The sequence below is a fragment of the Melospiza melodia genome, chromosome Z (assembly GCF_035770615.1).
Source record: "Melospiza melodia melodia isolate bMelMel2 chromosome Z, bMelMel2.pri, whole genome shotgun sequence".
Classification (NCBI taxonomy): Eukaryota; Metazoa; Chordata; class Aves; order Passeriformes; family Passerellidae; genus Melospiza; species Melospiza melodia.
Genome location: NC_086226.1, coordinates 48,480,261 through 48,507,094, shown reverse-complemented (window position 1 = coordinate 48,507,094; position 26,834 = coordinate 48,480,261). Strand labels below are relative to the sequence as shown.

The window sequence follows — 26,834 nt, the reverse complement described above, 5'->3', positions numbered from 1 at the left end:
GTCACTCCATCTGTCTGCTTCACTTCACCAAGAAACTGCACTCCCTGGATAGCTTATATTCCCTCTCTGAGATAAAAGTATGACAAAAACTGTCCTTCAGCAGATTCAGGGGAACATTCTAAATTTTAATTCATTTCAGAGCAAAAAGTATCATGGTAATATTTTCATAACATTTTTGATAGTATCTTTCTCTTATATATGTGTTTTGGTGTAAAGGGTCGTCAATAAATCAGTCTTCCTTTTAAAAGCTGAAACTCATCCTTCAGCTTTCATCGGCGGCCAGATTAATTTAAGCTACCGCAAGACAAGTGGAATGATAAGACTGGAAACCCTAGATTTATGTTATTTTTTAAAAAACACTATCTGAAAGCGTTTCTCAACTCTACCTTTCCTGATGACGGTGTGCTGAAGAGCAACCAGTTCTATGTGAAGATTAAACAAATTGGTAGCTCCCTGTGACTCATTCTGAAAATCTCTGTGCTGATATCAGCATGTTGAATACCAGAAAGAAAGTGACCCAGCAGTGACTCTGGGAAGCTTCATGGACTGAAGCAAATATTTACATTAATTCAGACAACGAGGAGGTGGGGTGGCACAATGAAAGCCATATTTGTCCTAAGAGTTATGTCACTGTTCCAAACACAGCTTCTCTGTGCAAAAAGCGAGGAGCATTTTAATTACCCTTCTCCTCCCCCCTCATCAAAATATTTTTAGGATTACTTGACTGTGCAAACTGTGATAGCCAGTTGTCACGAACAAAGGGCACTGTATTTCTGAAAGAAAGAAATGGTCTGAGCAATCAAAATTCTCAGAGATGCACAAAAGATTAAGAAGCTCTTCCTATTTTGATCACTTATGATATGAACTGGGCAGTTAATACCTTTGCCTAAAAAACTGGATTGTAAAATATATACATATTGTGAAAGTCCTCTCATATTCACTGGAAAAACGCGCCTTTTAGAAAAAAGCGGGTCGCAGAAAACAAATAAGGGAAAAATAAATATGAACTACAGTTAAATAGCTTTACAGTTTATATTCATGCACTACTCTAATATAACTGTAGTTGTTTTTCCTCAAACATTTGAACAGTTCCCTGGAAATCAGTATGTCTTAAGGACAGAATAAGCAATCTGGAAAGCCAGACTCCCAAACGCCAGGTTCATATTTTTCTCCCTTGGTGTAACAAACACTTTTAGATAGAATTCAGTAAAATGAAAATGCAGAGGAAGTATTCAGATTTGTTTTCTATGTATAAAACATTTAGGCTGCCTCCTGCAAGCCTGGCCATAGGGTCAGATCTGTCCATAACACTGAGGTTCCCTATAATTTCGATGCACACAGCACCGGGTGTATTGACAACTATTCTGTTATTGTCTCTCTCTTCCTTCCTTTCCTAGAGAAACATCTTTGGTTTGCCTTTTTTTTTTCTTTTCCTGGTGTATTTTTTTTTGTATTTTTTCCCCCTAAAAAGGCAGCATCATCACTTACAAATACTTCTTTATGCTGTATTGCTTAATTCTGATTTGCCTGATAAGATATATGCTATTGTTTAAACATCCACCCAGTAAGATGATGGGAACACTTCTGACAGTAAAGCTTGAAGAAAGAATTAACCAAGCGATTTTTCACAACTTATCTCACAGATAGCATTTTTTGTTCTCTTTCCGTAATGTTGCTTCGTAGAAATTTATTTGGAATGCAAATAAAATGATGCTTGTAGAATCAAAAAGAGATTTTATTTCTTTAAAATGAAACTAGTAGCAATGACCATATTACCAAAAATATACAGTTAAAGTTATAAATTCTAAATCTTAAAAATATATTTTAATTCAGTATTTTAGGCTTTGTTTTAATGCGTTTTCAACTTTAAAAAGTTCTGTAAAAGCCTCGCATAATACCATCTGACAAAAATAAACATTTTATTCTTTAGGGATAAAACATGCATTGATGATAAACAGTCTTCAACAACATTAAAGAGAAACACAGGATACTACAATACAGATCTATACACAAAAAAGTTAGACCTGTAACACAAAAACATTTTTGCTTTTGTTGTGGACTTTATTCTTTGGGTTCAGAATTCATAACCCATAAGGTACTGTATTCTAACAATAACACTTTCCTTCAAAAAATCAAAGCAGTATCCTTTTTATATTTGAAAGGTTTCCATGCTCTTACAGTTTTCCAGAAGATGAACAATGGAATCATTGTGTAAAAGGATTTAAAATATTATAATGTTATATCTGTTAGCCATAAAATTTTGGACCCAGCAATGCTGAAAATTTGCTGAGGATAAGTATTCACAGGTAAAAGCATGATTTCAAACCTTTGGGCTCAAGCTTGCTGCTCTCTCTCTGTATGCATGTCAAAAAATGTGGGAAAAAAATTTCAAAACCGTTCATGAGCATCCACTTGGTTTTTGCAGCCAGTTTTTGAAAAAAGAAAAAAGAAAAGAAAAGAAAAGAAAAGAAAAGAAAAGAAAAGAAAAGAAAAGAAAAGAAAAGAAAAGAAAAGAAAAGAAAAGAAAAGAAAAGAAAAGAAAAGAAAAACACAAGAAAAACACAAGAAAAACACAAGAAAAAAACCCATCTACAAAGCAAGAATAACACTTCCTTCCCTATTTAAAAATTTTGTTACTGGTAACATTACTAGGTATTTGTATCATGTGGCTCCCTAACAGTAACCAAAAGACATATCAAACATCCTTCTTTTGAGATCCAGCTAACATAATAAAGAAAGATCATAAGGAAATATCAGTTTGGAAGACCAGACAGGTCTGCTGCAAGAGCAGGCTTTTCAAAGGACTTCATAAAGATTGCTTACCCAACTGGTGGTATGCCACAGCATGGAAAATTCCATGATGGGGGGAAAGAAATTGTTTTATCTTCACTCCAGACATATTTAGTAGGGAAATTTAATCTCTGGCCAATGGGAAGGTCAAGTGCAGGAAGCATTAATCTCTTTTTAATTTATGTAAGGGAAAAGCTTCTGTTTGTTTCAGGGTAGGATGCCCTTAAACTGTTTCTATAGTAAATTCATAGGTATTCTGAGAAAGGCAAACTTGCTGTAAGTGCATTTAAGCAAAACAAAGCCTCCTTTGCTGTAAGGTGATTGATGCTTTCTACTGATCTCATGTTTATTTGGTATACACTAATTCTTTATATCAAAGACACATTTCAAAGACACATCTTTTAGCCTTGGTTCAGAAGTGTTGGCAAGATTAAAAATACTAGCACAAGGTTTTTCGACAGCTTAGTAACTGCTTAAGATTATTAAACAAAACCTCCACAGTTTCTCAGTTGATTGCATAGGATTACATGAGATGCAGCTACCAAACATTATTTCAAACTTCACCCACCTTGACTAACCAGTTCTCCTTTTCAAAGAGAAATAGAGAAAGATTTTTTTAGACTTCAAGTGGTTCAACAGCACTTCCAGCCTTTTACCATTTCTTCAAAAGTCAGGGTTTGCTTTAAGAAGATACACCAGATTTCTGTATTTTCTAAGAATCTTTTTTCTATTATAGGACAATGGTAGTTCACCTTCCTAAGGCAGAGATACTTTATTGTCTTTGGTCTCCTAGTGTAATGTCTCTGGCCTCCTGATGGATGATTCAAGAGCTCCTGCTTGGTTCTTCATGAGCCAATGCAACCTTGAGATCAATACTAGACTTGGCAGCTAGCAGAGAGATTTCAAGGAATTTTAATTGGTCTTTTGAAAGTGACTCAAAATGTCATCACAAGACCAGCTTGGCAGAATCTTCAAAGTCCCAGTTTTCAGATGTGAAAATGCTAGGTTTTTTCTCCCTTCTTTCAATAGCTTTTTGTGGACCAGAGCACATCCATTTACTAGCTGGTTCCTATTAGTAGGTAATAAGAACACTAAAACAGAAAGCATACTAAATTTACCTTATGAGTATCCCTTATTGTCTCTGAATTACACAGCTTACACAGCAAAATGTCTAAAAGACAAAACTTCAGTCAGAGGTATAGAAACAGGAATGGATTGAGTGTTGCTTGTCACATGTTGATTTTACAAAGTGTCTTGAAACTGTTTATCATTCCTGAAAGCAAGCTAAGTCTCAAAAGAGCTAAGGTGATAAAAAATGACACAGAATAAATGAATAAAATTCAGTATTTTTCCATACTTTTAATTTTTTAAAGAATTCTATTGCTTTTATCCATTTGAAACAGACATAGCTTTGTGCTTTCAGATACTTTTCCTTATTCTACTCAATCATTGAATATTTTTAGTTCTGTAAATAGATCAAAAGTTAAAAGAAAGTCCATGCTGGAAGAGGGCATCCAGATGCCCAGATGCCACACAAGGACTTTGCAAGACCAAGGTCAGCCAAGTATAGAGGAAGCTGGAAAAAAAAAAGTAAACTGTTTAAAAACAAAGTTAACAAGCCAGTAGGAATAGTTGTTTAATGATCATTGGATTTTCCAACGTCTAAACAGTCGAGTTGTAGTTCACTTCGAAGTTATTTGATTAATTTTAGATGTTCAAATTTCATGGTCTGTCTTTACACGGCAAGGCCAGAGTATATAATTATCTTTTGATTATGAAACCCTGTTAATTCCCATTAAAAAATACAAGTCGCTCTAAATCTTTGAAGCTTTTATGTTTCAAAAATCAAAACCAAGGTGTTCATGTTCTTGGATATCAGAAACACAACACCTGGAAACACTTGTTTCCTTCTAGCAGTCTTCTGACATCTTTGTTTTGGCACTTGTACTCTTTCCCCACTTCCAGTCAAGAGATACAGAGGAATAAAAGCTTCTAATCACATACAGCTCTTGCTTTACTGCTTCTATTAGTAGGGTTTTTGTTTCCCTAACTTGGATTCCTATTACATGAACTTTGAAATCATAATGTGATAAATCTATCACTGATTAAATTACTCTTTATCCAGTGTTACAGTTGGGAGTGAGTAGGTGACACATACAGTCTGTATATTCCTTCAAATAATTTCAGCATAGTTTGATATTTGAGAAGCTATGTTAAGAATATTCTTTTTCTTCATAGTGAAAAAAATGTATGTACTTGTTGGCCTACTGCCTAAAATCTCAGTTGGAGAAGAAAAGACTGTATATTGCACATTCACATTTCATTTAGAGAGTGTATACTTCCTGATGTTCAACTTCCATGCCAAGCAATAAAGGTAGAAAAACTTTCAAGAGAGTCAGTTTTATATCAGGGAGTTTTGTTTAGTTCTGCTCCCTAGATTAGAATAACTGAAAATAATACAATTTATTTTGAATTTCCAGTCAATATTCTCTTAAAATCATCCTCGGAAGAATTTTTTGCCAAGTTCTTTATCATGATGACCAAAGCAAAGTATACATCTCGTTTTTTAATTCTGAGAGACACAGACATCTCCTGTACTGAGAAATGATGGAATTGGTCACAGAGCACAAATTACCACTATCAATTTCTTGATTTTTTTTACCTTTTCTTTACACTTGATGTTGCTCAAGACTGGACAAGATGGATCCCTGGAATCACGGCTTGGATGATCAGAAACTTATTGGACTACCTCAGAATTAACCAAATCCACATACATCAACGGCTGCATGTACTTGTATTCCTTCAGAATCTGGGCAATTGTTTTTAAATGGGAGCCTGTCTTACACTTAGTAAACACAACTTTAGTGAGGGAATTCATGCCTTCACTGGCAATAGGAATACTGTCAAACTTGGTGAAACAGAACACTTTTAAATGATGTGTAAGTATCAATAACTCTTTTGCTGTTTCTTATGCTGGAAATATAGATTCCTCATCTGTTAGAGCGTCTTGTTCAATTTTAGTTCTTTTACTCTAATTTTCTTCTTACCATAGAAGGATAAAATCTTGGGGGGTTTGTTATGATTCTGAAGCACTTAAAAGAAAAATCTACCTCCTAATCTTTACAAAAGCAGAGACCAGTCTCAAAACAGAGAGTCTACATGCAACAGTTACTGTTTTACTTCTGAGGTACTTCCAATACAACTGATTAGCTGCAACTCTCTACTGCACTAGTAGGCACAAAAAAGTTAAGGCAAACTCTTACTTGTAAAACAGGAAAGGAAAAGGCAGCAGGGTAACACTGCTGAATTAAAAAAAAAACAAAAAACAAAAAACAAACAATTAGACAAGAGACAAGAGAACATAGCAAAATGAAAGAAACCCCATACTGAAAAGTTTAGAATACTTTATATTTCAAAGGAAGATTTTACAGCTTATAAGAACCAAATTTCACTGCTTAGAAAAGGAAAATTATTTTGTAAGGTATTTTCAAGATTCATATTTAAGGCTTAATAAAAACAGTGTCTTTGGAAAGACCAGACACGGTAGTCAAGAAACTTTATGACAACATATATTTTTCACATGATGTTTTATTAACAACAAATACAAAATTGTTAATCATTGTTTATTCATTCTCTGATGTTTAATTTTAAAGATAAAGCTTTTCCTTGACCAGTTTTACAGACTTGTAAATATAGCATTGTAAAAAATTAAAGCAAAAATAATTGTGACAATAAATTAAGAAAATGTGAGAAGGAGGAGGATGAGACAAACCCAACCCATCAAGGAGAAGCAATAGAAAAGTTAAGCAATAGAATCGAAGTATCATACTATATTCTCCTTCCAAGAGGACTTTGGGGGTTTTGCACATGAAATAAAATAGCAGCAAAGAAAAAGGTTAAGTACAAGTGCATTTGTGTCCCACTGGAACTTGTTCTTATTAACCAAAACAGTAGTACTCATCAGAATCAATTTTTGGATGCTTATGCAGAGACTGTGAGTCCTCCGTGACAGAAGAATCACTGAATTTGTCCAGATCTGAAGGGGTCTGGTGACCAGGAACATCATCCACTAAGGTGTCCAAGTAACTCCCCACTGATATTCCATCCAGTCCATCACTACAGTCTTGCAAACTGTTACAGCTGCCATGGAGCGATGTCTCCTGACTTTCTAGCAAGCTGCACAGGCTTCCACTCAAACTGCTGCCTCTGCTGGCTATGGCTTTCTCTTCAATCATCCACTTGATTGATTCAATACTTTCATTGATGAGTAGGAGCTGGCGCATAAGCTTCACATCAGTGGCTCGGAGATTAACCTACAAGGCAAAAATAATTTAAAAAATTACTCTTTTCATAATCAAGCCAAGGAGCAGGCTTGAATGGGCTACAATAAAACACAAAAGAAATTCCATCTTTCCTATCTAGGACAAATATATTTCAGTAACTAGTAAAAAACCTTACAAGCAAACAGACAAAAAGCCCCAAAAGTATACCTATACTAATACTGGTCAGCCTCCCTAAGCAGTCCATTAACAGGACTGATAGTCAATGGCAAAACTTGTACGCACCCTGGTACAATGCTGTTTAGATGAGAAACACAGCTGCTATGACAACTCCTGGGGATAGCCTTCCAGTAATGAGAGAAGCAAGACACAAAGCCATTTCTATTTACCTCTACTCTAAGCTACTTATGGCTACAGATGTCTAGGCATTTAGCCCTAGTTATCCTTACTATGGCTACCTGGGAAACCTAATATTTTCAGATGTGCATAATTTGGAAAAAAGCTTGTGGATATTCAACTTTTACTCACGCTCTCCTTAGTGGACACTAAAATCTGCTATATAAATGTCTGAGAGTTGAAATATTTAATTTATTGAAACTGTAGCTTTCAGTTATTTTAACCCATAATAGATGAAGGTGATGAAGTTCAGAGTTAACTACGTATTACAGGCATGGAGCAAGCATTTGCCATAGCTAACTAAATAAAAAGTGGACTTTAAGAACCAACTCCTACTTTCTCACTTAGTTGTAGTGGTTGATGCAAACACATAGAAGGGTTAATAGTAATGCACAGTGGAATATTACAGTGTTGCATTTCACAGATATATTTGAGTTAACCATCCTAATGTGTTCCTTAACAGGCAAACTGTATAAAACCATTTTTAAGTCACTTCAGCTGACAAATAAAGGTGAGACTTAAACCTTATATTCATTGTTTCCTTCTCTTCATCTGAAATATCATAGGTACTGGAAAAAATAATCTGTGACCCTGCCATATTGAAAATTTGAAAGTCTTCACTCAACTGAAAAATAAAGTAAAAAGAAGTAAGACATATTACATCAGACAACAGATATTTTATACAATTCTTCAAGTCCACAATTGTACAGAAAAATAGTACCTGTATTGTTCCGTTTTTCACTCTGCACCCTCAGCAGGTAGGCTAGGGCCGAGAAAGATGCGTGAAGTGGACAGAGATGGGACAGTTGACCAGAATTCATCAAATGGTTATTTCTGGCCATAGAATGTTGTGCTCAGCAATAAAACCTGTGCATTTAATCTTTCCTTTACAGCTGCTGCTTGGGGGCCGGCTTGGTCTACTGGTGGGAGATGGTGTGTCACTGACTTTGCATCACTTGTTCATTCAATTTATTTCCTTAATTTTTAAACTGTCTTTGTTACAGTCTAAGTTTTTCTCACTTTTGTTCTTCTAATTCTCTCCCCTGCTCCCACTCGAAGAGGAGAAGAGAGTGAGTGAGCAGCTGGGAGTGATCTGGTGCATGCTTAGTTACTGGCCAGGGACAACCCAATGCAAAGACATTTCGAGCTTTGCCAGTAACAGACTGCCTGTATAACCATCATATGTATTCCCACTTCCTTCCCCAGTCCTCAGAATGACTTCTGAATTATTCTCAATCCAGTACCACAAGATTTAACACAGCTAACCTGGTACTGTGCAAAACAGCTCTACCTACCATTCATAGTTTTAACAATATTGCCCATCTATCATTGTTTGAGAAGTGAGGTTATGAAAACAGATTGACCATTTTGTAGTTCTCCTGCCCAAGCCAATTCCTCTACTCTAACTAATAAATCACTATAAACCATTTGCTCAGCAACTAGGCTGTCATGAAAGCAGTAAATTACCCAACTTCTCAAATGCAACCACAGACTTCAGCAACTTGCTGAATATAAACATGCTCAAAGACAAGTTTCCCAAAAGGCTGATTAAGGAAATGTTTAACAGAACTAGCACCCACATGACTCAAATGAAACAGTCCCTTTTAGATAAAGTAGACATCTCATATTCACAGGAAATATTTTTTTTTCTCTAAATACAGCAACAGCTTCAGCATTTTTGTGGAGTAGCCTTACTGGAAACTATTCTTTGCATTCCTGAGTACTAGAATCCTCCTCCTCCTAGCTACCATGTCATTCCAAATCTCCCATATCAAGAGTGTGCTTTTCCTAAAGCAAATACTAAAATGTAGTTTAACAAGTGTCATCTTTCTTTAATATGGTCTTTTTCATAATCTGTTCAATAACACAAAAATGTCAAAATGACATTTTTTGCCCCTTATGTGCTCTAGCACAGAAATAATCACATGAGTTTTTACTCACTTATGTAGCTGCAACCCATTTATCTTGGAAGTTGTTGGAGTACACAAGTTGGAGTGTTCTTAGAGTAAACAAGTCAGTTCAAGACTGGTTCAGCTAACAGGACTAAACACAATAAAATCTCACCATGCTTGACAGCTGCATTTGTTATGCACAGTAACAGGTGCATTTTAGGAACAATCTAAACAGCATATCATAGCTAATACAGCCTTTTCAGAACAGTTTTTATAGCTATCCCTTAAGTTAAAGCTAGAGCACACACAGGACCACTATAGGGAAGGTGTGTGTTTTTATGGACCAATTCTCAGCAAAAACTTAAAGTGTATAAAGAAAACTACAAAAGAGTGAAAACTAATTTCCTATTACAGGTTAAATTTTATATAGTTTTGCTTAGTCTTGCTCCATATATTTCCACAATAGTGCTGATCACAGGACAGAATACTAAATGTTTGACATTAAGAGCTAGTCACAGCAAGAGAAAATAATGAAATTAAAGTGACAGCATCTTTCAAGTAACACATTCTGGTAGTGTAAGTGCACAGATTAGCATTCAGAAAAAAACCAGAACTTTAATCTGGAAGGAATAACTGGACTAAACACCTGTCTGTGCCTCCCTCTCATACTTGTTGTTCTAACAAAATATTTCTTCCTCTCTTTTGGTCTTCTGTAATAATATGTACAACACTCTCATAATTTGCTCAAGAGAATTGATATACACATAAACATAAAGGCTTTTGTGTACATATACATGCAGAGAGACACACCAATATCCATGCTATTTTTTAATATAATTCAGTGTTTTTGAGAAAGATTGACTAGGTTATTGCTTTTAGAATAAAACTCTGAATGACCACGACTGCTAACAAAGACAACTATTGCTTCCTGGCAGTCACCTAAAGTAGTGCATTGATCACTTGCCTTTTGGATCATAGTCACATATGTAGTCACAATCTGGGCAAAAGAGCCTTGCATTCTGCTGCTGCGTGTTCTGCAGACATAGCTTCCAGTCAGTTCCAAACACAGTGGGTCACCTTCCCCTCCAGAAATGGCAAACCTAGACTGGTAATATACCCTGCTAAGCTGTGAAAGCTGTTTGAAACGTTAGATTCTTCCTGCAGATTACTTTCTTTTAAATTGCTGGCTTCACATGCTGCTTCTTCTAATTACAGGAACTCTGCAAGGATATTAACGGCAACCATAAAACGTGGCTTCAGGCTAAGTTTATTTAAATTATTTCAGTTTCATTTCTTCTCAATACATTTATGCTCTGTGCTGTAAAGAGTCTACTAGTAAAAGAAAAAGAAGGGACCCTAAAGAAAGTATTTTTTTCAGGCTAAGTCTTTGAGCCAGAGCACAGTGAAGTAAGTCCTCACAACAGGATTCAGGGAGCTATTTAAGTCACTCCGATCAGAAGCTCTGCTCTGCTCTGCATCTCAAAATGAATCTAGGGTTAGCTGCTCTGGAATCTGTGTTCTAAAACCTCTTAAGTTTGGATACAAATTCCATGCTAAGTAGAAATGGATGGAAACAGTAGCAAAGTACAGTACTCCTGGGGAAGTCTCTCAGACCTTCCCAGGCCTGGGAAGTCCTGCAAAAGTAACAAACATGGGGAGGGTTAGATGGAACTACCTGCATCCAATTCCATCTGTTGCTAAACACTACCACACCCATCTCTATCACAATTTTATAAACAGAATTTCAAACCTGTAGAACTTTTCCATACTAAATAGGTGTGCATAACCACTATGGTTCAGGAGTATTAATGCTACTATTGTTTCCATTTCCTAAGACATGTCAAAGATAGCTTTCTGCTTTCCTGTTCAATTTCTTCTATTTCCCTTAATCAGGATGAAGAGCTTGCCAGCTATGCCTACCTCCCCTTTAAAAGTTTTAAAAGGTAGGTTACCTCAGCTTCTCATAAAATAGCAAATTCCATCAATTAATTCCAGATGCAATTAAAAAAAATCAAACAATCAATGTCCAAATAATAATTTGTTTTGCAGTCTGCGGTGTCTCTTCTGAAAAAAAGCTAACCTTACCCCATTTTCTCCTGGTGTTACTTTTACTATTACAAACACTGAATAACAAGTTTTAAAGTAAGTAAGGAAATTAATTTAAGAGGCAAAAGATGAGGAAAATAAAACAGTGGCTGGCAATTACTCAAGTCTTATCAAGATACAAATATGGTAAGAAGATATATAAGGATTAAAAAAATGGTCAATAAAACCTCATAGACTAATTCTGTGAAACCATAATAAGCTAAAATACCATAAGCAACTTATTCAAAATACGTGAATTCAAGTTTTATTTAACTGCAGTCACCAAGTTAACAAGTTTACAACAGGGATAAGTCTGGAGACACACACAGAGGAATTGTTTATAAGACACCATCTCAAAGCATGAAGCATGCCATTTGAGGGTAAGCAAGCTGAAAGTGATACTACAACAGCTTCTCAACACCAGTGAGTAAAAGAGATGCTCTTTTTTTTCCATTTAACATGTCTAAATAAAATAAAATCACAAATAACAAATCATGTCTGCTCCTTTAACAAACAGGATGATTAATAGGCTGTGCAGCAGCTACATCCTACTTAAATTAAAACATATGCATGTGCATGTCTCTAAACTTCTTGCCTGCTTCTAAATTGTCCCACTGATTCAAGGTGTTTGCACTGGTTTCTTCATATAATTATGCTGCTTTAGGCAATGGTATTTCAGGATCAAGATAAAAAAAATCAGAATAGCTAGGCTGACTTCTGAATTTGAACGTCTCCTGAATTTGAATCTTCAGCATCTCCTGTTAAAAATGAAGGGAGTTTTACATGACAGAGGGTAAGAAAACAAGTTTACTGTCATTAAGTGGAAGGCATCTTCTTTGGAGGAACAGTAACTGATTGTGGGAATGTGCAACATGCACTCCACAGCAAAGCCAGCTAATTGTGGTAAATTCAGACACCACAAAAATTCAAGCTAACACAACCAACCTGACTGAAACTCTGTATAAGTTCTCTCAAAACAATGGAGATGTGGACCAAAGCCTGGAAGAGAATGAGACTGTTGGAGTCAAGGGAGGTGCTACAATGTTCATCATTATGCCTTCTGTCTCTGACTGTGATTTACCTCACACTGAGCTAGCTAAATTAAATTTCAGTCAACAGCAATAATTGTAGATCAACAACTTTTTCTGCATCTTGCTTCTTTTAGCACGGACTTGTGTTATAACATATTGCTGTATCATTTTCCTGTTTATTTTCTTCTGATTTTTAGGCTTGTGGTAAACTTCAGACAATGAGGGAGCACATAAAAAAGCTACATATAGATACCAAAGCTAAATTTTTGTGATCCATTGTTGATTTGCAGTTATGGTTCATTGATCTACCTTTTTTTCTGCAAAGTAAGTAAGTTACACTGACCTTTCTCAGCTGTACTTCCACAAATGAGTCACAATAAAAACATTGTGGCAGACCACAGAAGTTTTGATCACTTAATTTTTGACTTCTTTTGCAAGAGATTGTTTATAATCTTGTATCTCTTGAAGATTCCAAATTTGTTAAAACCCTCATATCAGATTTTTTAGGTAGCGTTCATTACAATGGTTGAACTCCCAGCTGCTCATAAAGTGAGTAGTCATTGAGTTCTCCGTTTCTGTCTGCACCCTTAGCTACTTTAAACAGAGGCTCCAGCCTAGCCATTGTCCTGCTTCGAGTTCCTGCATTTCCACTGCAATCCTTCACCAAGTGCTCGCAATAAGTATTTCCACAGGTCTGTCTGTAAAATCTGCCAGCCACAGAACACAGCTCTGAGCACAGTGACTTTTAATTAGGAAGGAGAAAGACCATGTGATTCCACATCAGCCACAAAAGGATTTTACTCTAAGGAGAGGTTACCAATCCATTAGCTAAAGCAAGGAAGCAGGCAGGTCAGGTCTGAGCCACCACCGGAATAATGTAGGAAAACAGACCAGAATAATTAGGAAGCAGAGCAACTTCATGAGAAGCAAGTTAGTTCAGTAGGCAATGAGCATAAATAATTCAATGAGCAGGTTCCAAGGACGAATCTTGCAAATATATGAAAAAAATGTTATGCTAATATGCTCATCATCTGATACAGGAAATTTCAGTACTGGCGATTTACATTTTTCTATTTTAATATTTTAATTTTATGCATACTAATTGTTTCCCTTATACTTAACAGGAAAATACATACCACCAAGCTGTGCAATTGTTTAGTCATATTACCTCTGAAAAAATAGAAAAAGTGAATCTCAAGGCCTTTTTTCACTGCCTTGAAATATGCATGGTCCTTGTCTGGGCAGTATGTGTGGGCAGCTGCCAAGTGCATTAATACTTTTGATAAAAACATACCAATGATTAGGATGAATCATTTGATCAGTAGGATATACTTTTTCTCCTAACATTATAGTGTTTGAGGTATCTTCTACGCTTAAGTGTAATAAAAAAACATTCCCGGGGGGAAAGTATATTTTTATTTTTTTCTTTTGTTTTTTGCCATCTCTTAATTTTGCTGTGAAAAAGATGAAGCTATTTAAGTATCTCCTAAGTAGATATGAAAGTGACTGTCAAAAGGAAACATGACATAAAATTGAGAGCAAGTAGAAGGAAAAAAAAGTTAATTAGTCAGGTTCTTATTTCCTCACCTCCTGTCCAAATAAAACAAATGTTAAATAAGCATTTTAAATACATGGAATTAACACAAAATTCAAAGAAAGAAACATCCCATCACAAAAGGATAAAAAATATAAAAGGAAAATCCCAGCTCTTTTAAAGTTTAGTTGAACTAACATGAAAGAAAACAGTGAGAAAATGTAGGGATTTGTGAAGAGGAAAAACTTCTAATGCTACTGGAAGGTTTTACTGAATGTTTCCAAATATCTCAAACTTCTGTCAAAAAAGCTTCATCTGACCTTAGAAATATATCTACTGTGCCAAAGGTGAACATGTCCAGAACAATCCATAATATGGACCCACATTTGTTGACAGACAAGATAACTCCATTGCAAACATTCAGGTCAATATGAAGCTGTAGCAATTGGCTGCGGGTGTCAGAAAGTGTTACAGCAGATGGACGATCACAGGATCATTATGAAGTGTTCTGGACACCAGCCACAATGCAGGACTGCATGCATCTTCTGATCAACATGAGACAGCACTGGGGCTCAAGAACATACGTAATTTCTTTTTTTGTTCATTGGATTTCACTCTCTGCCTTATTTATGTCTGTCCTGACCAAAACATACTCTTAGAAACACTATGCAAAAAAATGAAAAATTATAATAACCACTCCATACCTGTTTATCCCTTCAAAATTAATTACTTTTAATACTGGCACTATGGAAATTACTCAAAAGCATACAACTAAAATAAAAGAAGATAATAGGGTTTGCTTACAGGTATACGCAAAGTTTGAAAATACTGCCTCTATAGAGATAACAGCAAAGTTTGAAAACATTTTAAAACCTAAAAAATCCCCAAAAAACAAGCCTATAAAAAAAGATATCAAAACACTCAACATTTCATTGAATCGCAGCTGAGACACAACAATAGAAATACTGGAGAGAAATCTGAAATCTCTTGAAATTCAAGTCTGATTTCACAATACCACTGGACACATACAATTAAAAAAAAAAGTCCTTGCCTGAATCTCCCCAGAATTCAAAATGGAATTCTGTTTGAAACAATTCTGTGTTCTGGAGATGGGGTATATCCTATTGAAAGCATATTTTTAAATCTAACAACAAAATCTCTAGTAAAGGCAACCTGCAGTCCTATTTACTGAAGGTTTATCTGAATTAGAATCAAAAACAACTTCAAGACAGCCTTAGTATTATAAATTATCAAATGAGCTCCTAAAAAAACCTTAGTAGTCCTAGAAACTGATTTGCTAATAAGTGGGATTTTTCCCCTATTAAAATATTATGAGCGATAAGTTCCCATGATAAATTTTTGAATATAAATGAGTCAGTATCTTAAAAAATAAGGGGTTTTGTTTCATTTTATGTTCACTTTGTGATCTGTTTGAAATTCCATGTCTTTCAGCTTACTTTTTCCTCATCCAAATCTTAGTGCTGTAATCACCATTCTCCTAAAATATGGTCCCTACACAGTCTTTACATCTCTCTGAAAGTACTAGCAAGTTTGAGGTTTTAGATATCATCAAATGGCCTATTTTGAGTCTTTCAAACAAAACCACCTTTTTAAACCTCCAGGTATCTACAAAAAAATTAAGTAATTTAGTTCTTTCTCATCTACTAAGAAGGTACCGAATAGCTAGAAGCTAACCTGCATCTGGGATCAAAGGAATAAAAATCAAGGAGCAAACAGGCTACAACCATTTCTAGCAAGCTAAAATACTGAAACTGGCCAGCACAACAAGATGAGCAGGCTGTTAAAAACTACACCAGCTGCAACTTTTGAGCCCTTTTGGCTCAAAAACCCACAGACCCCTTTTTTTCCCCACAGAACACACCACAGTAATTCATTCCAGAGGTCACAAGCTGTGATTGTCAATGAATGCTAACAATTAAACAAACACACATCTTATGCTTCCAGGCAAGGATGTCAGAAGGTAGTAAGAGTAACTAGTCATAAACTATTAACTACAAGGCAAGACCAGCCACTGTAGGTAACATTTTCTTTCCACATTATTTGATCAATTCTCTGATCAATAACTTATATCCACACTACATAGTGCAGTCCTCAGCTTCTCCAAAACTACTCTAGCTCATGCCATATACTTTTATATACTCTTTTACACTTTGCACTTAAACCTGTTCTTAGCAAAGATTTCTACATAGAAGAGCACTGGGGCATTATGAAGTGATTCTAGTTCAGCAAAGAATATTAATCATAGCTCTCAATACAATTATCAGATGTATGAGTAGCTTTAGAAGGAATCAAGGTGATTGCTTACATATCTCATTTCTTCTTCTATAAGGAAGTACTAGCTACTAAGGTAGTTGGGGAGGAAAAATAAGGTGCAAGACTTCCAAAACATGGCTAGGGAAAGACATAAATGGCCTTTCTGAATAACCAAAGGTAACCTGGGAAAAGAGAGAACTAGTCAAGGAAAACAACAGAATTTGGGCTAGGCAAGTTTGGTTGTATTTGAAAAGAGCTGGTAACAGCTCTTCTGAAGTAATTTTGTTATTAAACTTCACAGAGTACAAACTAATAACAATGAAGGAAAGAAATTACAAAATATTAAAGATCATAGTGTTTTTTGGTTGCATTTTCTTTCTTGTCTGAAATGGGTGGACTGATGCTCTGCACTGGTGAATGCCTAAGCAGCTTTATGAAGTTATCATCACAGATGGCTACCTCATCTGGCTATGGGGAAAACAGCAACACACCTTCATTTCCCTGCCTCAGTCACAGCAACTGGTAGCAGGAGGTAACAAAGGAGGATGTAAATTCCACAGGCCTTTGAAGAACATCACTATTAGTTTGGTTTGCTAGTAGCAACACTCTTCTCTTGCAGAGAGGCTTTCTCCTCTCTCTGCTGCAGCAGGATTTACAGTTTTCTCCTACAAACCCTCTAACACTAGAACCCTGCCACATAACGCCCCTTGAAAAAATATTTCAGTGCACTGCACAATTCTGCCAAGACATGTGGACAAGTCATTAACAGTCACAGTGGTTAAAATAGCTCTGTGAAGGCAAAACGTAGTTGAAGTCACAGAACAGGAAAAGTCCTGTAAAAATTATTCTGCCTTCATATCTGTCCCCCTCATAGCTGTATAGTTTCAAGAAGACTAGAAAAATAGCCTGAAGTTGACAATGACTCCTTGAATGACTTCTCCAATTTGTTATGTTTCTGTTCGGGCCCATCTAAATCTCATTAGTCAGAAAACATTCCTACCCACGAAAAGGGTTCTTCAACACCAAAATCCAACCTAAACCTCCTACATTATCACTTCCATTATTTAGCCTTTGTCTAACAAAGGAAATGGTCTGTATTAGCTGCCAAACTCCAAAGGCTGTGCCAGCCTTTCAATGTGGCTGGAACAGGTCTTCCCCAGACACACTTATAAAGGTGTACATATTAATCTCACTCCAGGAAGAACACTAGATATTCAGAATCAGAGAATCATGAGAGAGTTGCAGTTGGAAAGAACCTCTGATCTAATGCCACGTCACTGCTAAGGCAAGTTCAACAGGATCCAGTCCAGGCAGGTTTTCAAAATTTCAAGAGAGGCAGACTCTACAACCTCTCTGGACAGCCTGTTCCAATGCACAGTCATCCTCAAAGTAAAAAAGCTTTTCCTTATATTGGGATGGAACCTTTTGTATTTCAGTTTGTGCTCATTGTCTCTTGTCCTGTCACTGGGCACCACTGAAGAGAGTCTGGTCCCATCTTCTTGACAGCAACTCTCAAGGGTCTTACATTGGTAAGATCCCTGTTCAGCTATCTCTTCTCCAAGCTAAACTGGCCCAGTTTCTTCAGGCTTTCCTTATAAGAGAGATGATGCTCCAAACCCCTAGAAATCTTTATAGCCCTCTGCTGGACCAGCTCTCCAGTAGTTCCTTCTCTTAAACTGCTAAGCCCAAAATGGATCCCCACACAGCACACCAGATATGGCCTTACCAGGGCTGAATGGAGGCCTGTCTACATGATTTTTACTAGTTTTCTGAAGAGGTGGCAAGACAATACAGATCCTATTCCTCCTTCCACAGAAATGCTTCATAGTTTCCTCCTTGGTGTCAGGACTCTTTTTTCCTAGTAATTCCTAATTATTGGAAGGATTTTAAAAACTCAGAGTTTAAAAACTCTGAAGTTTTTAAATTAAAAAGTTTTTTAAACTGCGTGTTACGAAAGTAATGTCCAATGTTTGCTGTAGCTCATAAGCAAGTGTGACCTAACAAGAGCAGTACAACTATCTCAAATACAACACTTCTTTAAACCAATGGAAATCCTGTAGGAAGAAAAGAAAAAAAAAAAAAAGAAAAATTCAAAGCAACCAAGCTGTTCTATTTTTTTTCTACCTTGGGGTAAAAATGTGTGAGCTTGAAAACACTAGTTGCATTATTGTTCTTAGCTGTGTTCCCTTCTGTACCTATAAAGAGACAGGGTTCACAGCTAAACCAGAATCAGCAAAATGGCTCTTCTTCTGGAAGCATTTGAGTCATGAATGCAGCTGATATCTAACAGCAGCAAACAAAATCACAAATTATGCCAGTGAACTGTTTATAGAACCTGAAACCCCCAGAAACTGAATAGCAATTTACCATTGCTTTAAAGTCACTAAATGCTTTCACTTCATATGGCACTGCACCCACCAGGGCCACACAGCATTGAGAGGAGCTCATTGTACAGCATTGAGAGGAGTTCATTGTACAGCATGGCAAAGGAAACATTCAGATAACTTCTCTGGCAGCTTAGCTAGTTTGTGTTTACAGTTAATTAAGAAATGTGCCAAACCATTCTCCTGACAAACTGTAAGGGTTAAGATTGGCTAGGTTGATGGGGATAGGCAAGGATTGGATTGCTGAGGCCAGAGTTGCATTGGTGTGCCAGTACGCTGTTTTCCATGTTTATGGAAGCTGTAGGTGAGTTTCCAAATCCTGACAAAATGGAGTAGCTGACTTTATATACTTATATACCTGACATATTTTTACTCTCCAATGTCCTTCCTTATCTTCTTCTATGGAAGAAGAGAAACCTGCTTGAGAGCTACTTCAAAAGAGGGGGATTCTCAGATACATTTTATCTTCAGGCAGGCACCAGAGGGACTCTGAAGCACAACAAGTGACCAGTGAAATGAATGACCATCCCAATATCCTTGTAGACTTGAAAAAGCTCGAAAGGTTGAACTATGTTGTTTATATCTTTCAAAGATTTAATACACGATGGTTTATGGAACCTCTGGACGTGTTTTGGTCACTCATTTTGGTCACCCTCCAAATTAGAGCTGCTTCCAGTTACTTACCATGAGCACTTTCACCATGGGAAAAAGCTTTTAATTAGAAGCCCACATTTAGGGGAGTAAGGCTGGATAGTAAAGGCTACGAGTCTGCCTTCACAACAAAAAAGTTTCTCTTTTATTATGAGATTGTCTTGTATTTTTATGATCAGAGCTCTTCATCCTTACAAACAGTAAACGCAGAACCATCTTTTGGAACTGCTTATGTATAGTAAGCATAACTTCCATGTTTTTAAATGCAAGTTAAATCCATCAGAGAAATTGCACTTAATTTAATTGAATTCCAACTGCTTTTCAACAGCTCAGATCCTCTGTCTTTTCACTCCTGTAACTTCATCTTCATTTGCTTCAGATCCCAGTAACCAGCCTCACTTCCAGAACATGGACAGAAATGAAACACATGGAAAATAAACTTATCCACTGAGGAAAGTTTACTGGGTTTTGACTTTGAGGGTAGAGAACAGACAAATAATCTAGTAACCTTTAAAACATGAATTGAAAATCTATTATTTTTCTTTTACTATTTAGTGTTAGGAAAAAGGAAGTATTGAAGAGTAGAAATGCACTTGTTGGCAGTCACCTCTGCTTAATATACACATTTGGTATTGTGCATTTCAAGTTTTTCCTGCTCATACACAAAAGATAATTTTAATTTGTTGTTGCCATAAGTAACCACATAAAAGAAAGCATCCACACAAAATTACGATGATCAAAGGGCTAGAAAATCTGCCATAGGAGGAAAGACTTAAGGAGGTAGGTCTTTTCTCCCTAGAGAAGTCCTGGGGATAGGAGTATCTCCTCACAGCATTCCAGTAATTTGGACTGATACAAAGAGGACCAGGAGAAGTTTCATCTTAACATGAGCTCAACTTTTTTCAGCGAAGGCAATCAATCATGAGAATGATAGAAGGCAATCAGCCTCCCCAGTTACACAGCTGAGGTTTTCATGATGGACTGAATGATTGACAATGTCACCCAGACTCCCTTCCCTTCTAAAGGTGGAACCAGATGGTATTCTGAAGTAGCCCTTCCACCCCAGGCCATTCTATGAAAGCCATGCTGTTATGATGCTTTAATCAGAAAAGTTATAATCTATTTGCTAAAAGTTACCATAAACTGTACAACTCTGTGCAGAAGTGGTTTAGTATTCACATCATTTCACTACAAATTGTCAGGAATCAGACTTCAAAAACCAACTTCAATGGCTCTTCTACTCTTGAAAAAGTAATCAGGAAGGAATAATGAAATTATAATACATGTTTTCTGAAAAAAAAGCTGGCAAAAGTCTCACAGTACACGGGCAGTCTAACTGGAAGTCTTGACCTTAGTATCCCTGATGCTGCTGTGATGATTCACATCACACAGATGCATGCATACTGAAGGACCTCACACTGATGCTGCTCGCTAAGGTACCAGCAAGGTTTCATGCACTCTTGGCCATGCAGCAGCAAAAGCTGAGTAAGAACAGACATAAACTCTGACTACAACACTGAGATGTTCTACAATTCAAATCCTTCTTTCTGCCAGGCACTGAGTGAGGTTTGCCAGTCAAAACATATGTTTAAATATGTATTAATTTAAATAACCTTGGTCAACTCATCCTACCAGAGATGATCTGAAAAAAGGGAAAACTTGGCAAAGTACTGGCACTATAATTAAGTTGCATTTTTTCCTTATTAGAGTTGATTATTTTCCCCAAGGATTAATCGACAAGACCATTTTAACGAGTCACTGTCATAATCACTGCCCAATCTGCGTTATATGCAAAAATTGCAAACTCCTCTACTACATCATGCAAACTGGAGTAGCATGGAGAGAACTTGCTAGCAAGACAGAGGATTAACCCCTCTTTCAGAGAACTTCAGGAGGACCTGGGGAAACAAGTTTATTTCTATTTCTGCATGCCTTCTTTTTGTCTAAGAGTCTCACTTCAGGGATTCACTGAATAACGGCTCATTAAGAAACAAAGGTTAATCAAACTCACCTGCACAGTAATTTTATTTTTAAGATTTTATCTTCAGTCAAGTTTTTAAGCAAAAATTACAATTAACCTAATTGAAAACCAGCATGGGATATACAGCTTTGCATTGCTGATGAGACACACTGAAGCCAGATCTTGGCTTCAGTTAAGACAACTGATGTTATCATACAAAATAGTGAATGTGGCATCCTGCACCTACAGCATGTGTTAAAGAGATATTTCAAGTCACAGTTGTAGATCTTTTAAAATCAGTCCTTCAAAGAAACTAATAAATGCAGATCCTCCAAAACTGTGCATCTAATAAATCTGAGAAAATATGAAGTTTGTCAGACTCTTTAGGGATGATAGAATAGGGTTACAACAGCCCTGTCTTTCAACCTGAACCTTCATTAATGTGCTAGGGATAGTTAAAAAACAAACAAACCCAAAACCTATAAAAAAGTAAAAAGAAACCAAACTATCGAAAACACCAAGAAGGATTGCCATTGTAATTATCCCATTTGCCTTAATTCCAGTTTCATTTTGTTAGGGATCAATGTTAATTGCCTTTAAAAATAGTTATACTAAAATTGAACTAGGAGAACAAAGAAGAAGAAAACTCAAGTAATGAGTTAGCATGAAGAATATTCCTCTATCTTAAATGGCTTTAGCATGCTCAGCTCCTTGAAAATAGGATTATTTATCCTTCAGTCTAAAAACTGCTGCACTCAGTATACCCACCTGGATGATTAGACTAACTAACACAATTTGATTCTTAACAGTATTCACCGGAAGGAATCTCATTAAAAACCCCAGCATTGCCATCTACCCCTCACTTCCAAGACACATATTATCTTTTCTGCCTTAAATATTTTCATGTAAGACATTTTTTTAGATTTTTGTATGTAATGCAGACTATACTGTGTTTATATTTCTAGCTTGTAAAGAGACATTAAAGAGCTGAGTTCGGAAACTTTTGAATTTAAAGGGAAAAATCCACCCTATATTTTTCTTTGAGCGTTAAAGAAAATCTCCCTTTGAGTTACCCCAGAAGGAGAAATGAGGTTTTACAAGCAGGATCATTTCAGGCTGCAGAATGAGACTCACAGATTATTTACTGCAGTGAAGGTGCATGTGTTGAAAGGTGTCCTCAGAGCACGGTACACCAGAAAAAAGGCTGCAGCTATAAAGGTTTATGTTCAGCTCCCCAATGGAACATTCCACCGGTAAGACCATAGGAAGAAAGATGTTAACAGTGACAAATTTCACACTGAATCAAGGGTCAGATAGGGGGAGGTGTTCATTCCACCCAAGTTTGACCAGAGCACAGTGTTTTGACACACGCTGGCAATTACATCTTGCTTGTTCTCTAATTTATGGCCTTATAACTCAAAGGTTTTCAGGATACAATGTAGTCTCCATCATGGCCTTCATGGGAAAATGGAGGATAAGAAAAGCTGAGTAAACCTGGCCCAGCAGATTGGTATTTCAAGAACAATATGCTGTGTGCTTTGTGTGTGATTTCAGTGGCCATTTGCAAAATCAGGCGTGAGGTAAAAACAACCATCTTGAACTGAAAAAGAATCTGAAGGAGCAAGGGAAAGCCTCAACTCCTTCACCCAGACAGTTGCCACTTACACTCCATCTATTTGTCAGGTACTGCAGCTCACAGTCAAACCCAGCATTTCCAAGTCAAACACTGTCTTTTTTTATATACCACTAGAAAAGAAGGACCTGAATAACCTTGGGTTTTACATATTTACAGAAAGTTCTTTTCAAGTCTGGAATCAGCAAGTAACAAAAGCAGAGGTAGGTCTATCCAAAATTCAGTGAGTAAGCTGTAGAAGCTGCCATCATTGTACAACTAGAAAAAAGTGAACATGTGACACTTGGTTTTCTACTTGTTTCCATTTTTTTGCATGTTTACTACTGCAGCAGACTACTTTTCTACATGTCCAAGACTGTTGTCTTACACCTCCTATGCCTTGCAGCAAAGCCAAAGAATAATGCACTAGAAAGAGGTGTGAAATAAGAAAATAGATGTTTTAGCTCCATTTTAGAAATGATATGCAATAAAAATGATGAAAGAAACATAGAATGGAACCACAGTTTTTACCTGATATTATTCTTAAATTTATAAAATATGTCCACTAAGAAAACTACAGTGGGGAAAGGGACAGATTGAGAAGCTGAAGAAACCCTTAGGGTTGAGGAAAATCCTGAAGATGCCAGAGACTAGAGCAAAAAAACCCAGGAAGGTAGTTCACTTTCACATCTGGATTACAGAAGATAGCTGAGAGCATGGGAAAGGTATAGACAGGGTACCAATACTTCACAGTTAGTCATTGTACTGGTGGTTTAATGGGCACATACAGACCAGAAGCGCTAAGAGCATTGTAACGTATCTCCTCTTACTCAGCATGAGAAATTAGTTCAGATAAGAAAAGTCAGTCAGTCACTGACGTGACAAAAAACAGGAGAGGGACTAAAACATGCTCCTGCTTACTACAGGGAGAGAAAACAGAGAAGCTCAGTGCAGAGAGGAAGAGGCAAAAGAAAAGTGTGACATGAAATCTGCAAGTGCGAAATAAGTGAAGAGTCCAGCTTGAAAGGAAAAGGTGATAGGGCAATTCACTCAGGTCCCCCTTCCTTAACAGGCCTAGTTTTCTTGACATGAACAGTCATATTCTGTCAAAACTCTTGGCTACCTTATTTGCTGCCTTTGCAGTCTGACATCCCATACATGATAGGCTACCTACAGGTCACTGTGAAACCATCATGCAAGCTTAAAACCAAAATATAAGCATGAGATAAGCAGACAGTGTTTTAACTGAAATTCCCAGTGATCATTACCTAAAATCACAGAATAGCTATGGTTGGAAGTGACTTTAAAGATCATCCAGTTCCAGCCTCCCTGCCACAGGCAGGGACACCTTCCAAATGACAAGCAGAAAGGGACCCACAATGTCTCTGGGGCAGTGCCCCTGTCCCAGTGCCCCACTACCCTCTGAGTAAACAACTCCTTCCCAAGATCTCTGCATCTAACCTCTTCCAGTTCAAAGCTGTTCCCCCTCATCCTGTCACTCCGTGCTGTTGTCAAAAGTCCCTCTCCCCAGCTTTCTTGTTTGGCCCGGTCTAGGTAGTGAAAGGTGGCTAAAAGATCTCCACAGAACATGCTGATAGTTTGATTTGTGGAATCTCTCCACAAATAATATGAAGCCATACAACAGCAGGTGTAATTTCTAAGTTACACCTCAAGATTAACATTACCATCTTGGCTATTAACTCTCAGAATATCCATTCTCTTCCCCTTTTTGCCCAGCACACTTATTTTTTAAAACTCTTACAAACCTACACAATTATGTACCTATATGTAGCACCACAGAGGGACTTGTGGTATGGCATTGAATTTGTTCACACAGAATAATATTGATTTATTGGCTGTAAATGGCTGAGTTCCAAGATTGTTGCATAAAGTTATCTCAACATGTTGCCAGAAAATCCTCATCCCAACCTGATCAAAATTCATCCCATGTTCAAACAGGCTTAATGACAGGAGCTACATAAACAACTACTACTAAAAAGTGTCTTTTAAGACTTTACATAGCACTCACTAATAAAAATGGAAGCTATCTGCGCTCACATATCTGAGGTGACCTGCATTGCCAAGATCGTATCTGCAAAGTGTTCACTAATCACTTCGTCACTTGCTTGCAGAGTTTCCTTTTGGTTTATCTTTGAAAAAAATAAGCCAGTTTTATGGCAACATTTTATGGCAAAAAAAACTCACTGAGATGGGAACATAAAGTAGGACAAGCACCTGCACTAAGTAAACAAGATCTGAACTACATACAGGACAGTCCTATGATAGATCACTGGCAGAAGAAAGTATACCATTCAACCAAAGTAGATATAATTGTTTTTTCAAGAATTACTCTTCATCAGCCTGTTTTATGTCTCTGAAGTCCAGCAATCAGGTCCCCGAATTCCAGGCCAAATTTCCAGCCTGAAAATATCCTGTGTGTCTTTAGGTGCTGGCCATGAGCAGGAAACAGGTGCAACGCAGAAAATGCAGTTACGACAAAGGGATAGTGCTTAATTTCTTTTATTGGTACTCCAGCTTTAAGTACTTCGAACGAGTTGACAGGAACAGAAGCCAACTACGAGTCCCTGACGAACTGCCCCGCTGCGAGGGACACAGCCGACAAGTGCCTCGCTCTACGCCGCACCGACGAGGGGCCCCCTGCTTTCCCAGCCGGCAGCAGAGCCCTCGCTGCCGCCCGGCCGCAGGGGATGGATGAGCGGCGGCTGCTGCTGCGGGGACAGGCAGCACCTCCTTCCCGCGGGGGCCCGGCCGGCAGGGCGCAGGCAGCGCGGTCCCCGGCCCGGGCCGCCGCCGGTGCTGCCGAGCGGTGCGGAAGGGCTGCGGCCGGCGCCCGGCTACTCACCATCTCCTGCCTCAGGAGCTGAAGTTTCGTCTCCAGACGGGCCAGGGCGGCAGCGCGGCGGCGGCGGGGTCCGGGGGCCGCGGCGGCGGGGCGGGCCGGCAGCTCCTCCCCGCGCAGGGGCCGCGCCAGGCTCTCGGGCACTTTGCGCCCCAGCTTCTGCTCGACGTCGCGGAGGTCAGGCGGGGCGCCGGTCTCCATGGCTCGCCCTGCAGGGGCCCGAGGCGGCAGCGGCGGCACTACCCGCGCCCGCCCGGCCGCTGCCGGGACGCGGAGGCGCGGAGAACCGCGGCAGCGCCGGGGACGGCGAATGCGCCGCGCGGGGGACCCGCGGCGGGCATGGGCATCTCCCGGGCGCACCGGCCCTTCCCGCCCGCTCCCCGGCCGCCGGGGAAAGGCAACAGCGGCCGGGCGCGGGTGATGGAGAAAAACGGCCCCGCTTCGTGTACGAGACCGCGACGCGCCCCAGTAGCTGCGGCCGGCACAGCGCGACCCGAGTCATCCCGCGTCCCGCCCGGCTGCAACTTTAAAGCCGCGGGCAGGTGGAAGAGGCGCGGCGCGGCCCTCCCACCGCGGTGCCCGTGCGCTGAGGCCCGGCACGCCCGCCCGCGGCCCCGGGGCGCCCCCGCACGGCGGGGACCGCCCAGTCCGGCCCGGCCTGCCAGGGCCGCGGGAACGCCGCGTCCCTCGGGACAGCCCGGGCACGGAGAGGGGGACGGAGAGGAGAGGCAGAAGGAAAGGGAACAAGGGAAAAAATAAAAAAGAGAAGAAAACAACAAAAAAAAAGTGAGAAAACTAGAAGGAAAGGGAGAGAGGGAAGGGTGGAAGGGTGGAAGGGTGGAAGGGAGTGGCGGAAGGAAGGAGGGAAGTGTCGGAAGAAGGAAGTGTCGGAAGGAAGTGTCGGAAGGAAGGAAGGAAGTGTCGGAAGGAAGGAAGTGTCGGAAGGAAGGAAGTGTCGGAAGGAAGGAAGGAAGTGTCGGAAGGAAGGAAGGAAGTGTCGGAAGGAAGGAAGTGTCGGAAGGAAGTGTCGGAAGGAAGTGTCGGAAGGAAGGAAGGAAGGAAGGAAGGAAGGAAGGAAGGAAGGA

At 38.6% G+C, this 26,834-nt stretch overlaps 1 protein-coding gene across 1 annotated transcript; it reads right to left on the bottom strand.

Annotated features, from left to right (window-relative positions):
• Nucleotides 1-6,360: 6,360 nt before the first annotated feature.
• LURAP1L (leucine rich adaptor protein 1 like) lies at nucleotides 6,361-25,950 on the bottom strand. Its single transcript, XM_063180687.1, has 2 exons — nucleotides 25,753-25,950; nucleotides 6,361-7,103 (listed from the first exon to the last, which is right to left on the bottom strand). Exons 1-2 carry the CDS (start codon nucleotides 25,948-25,950, stop codon nucleotides 6,729-6,731), a joined length of 573 nt encoding a protein of 190 aa, XP_063036757.1. The 3' UTR covers nucleotides 6,361-6,728.
• Nucleotides 25,951-26,834: the final 884 nt, after the last annotated feature.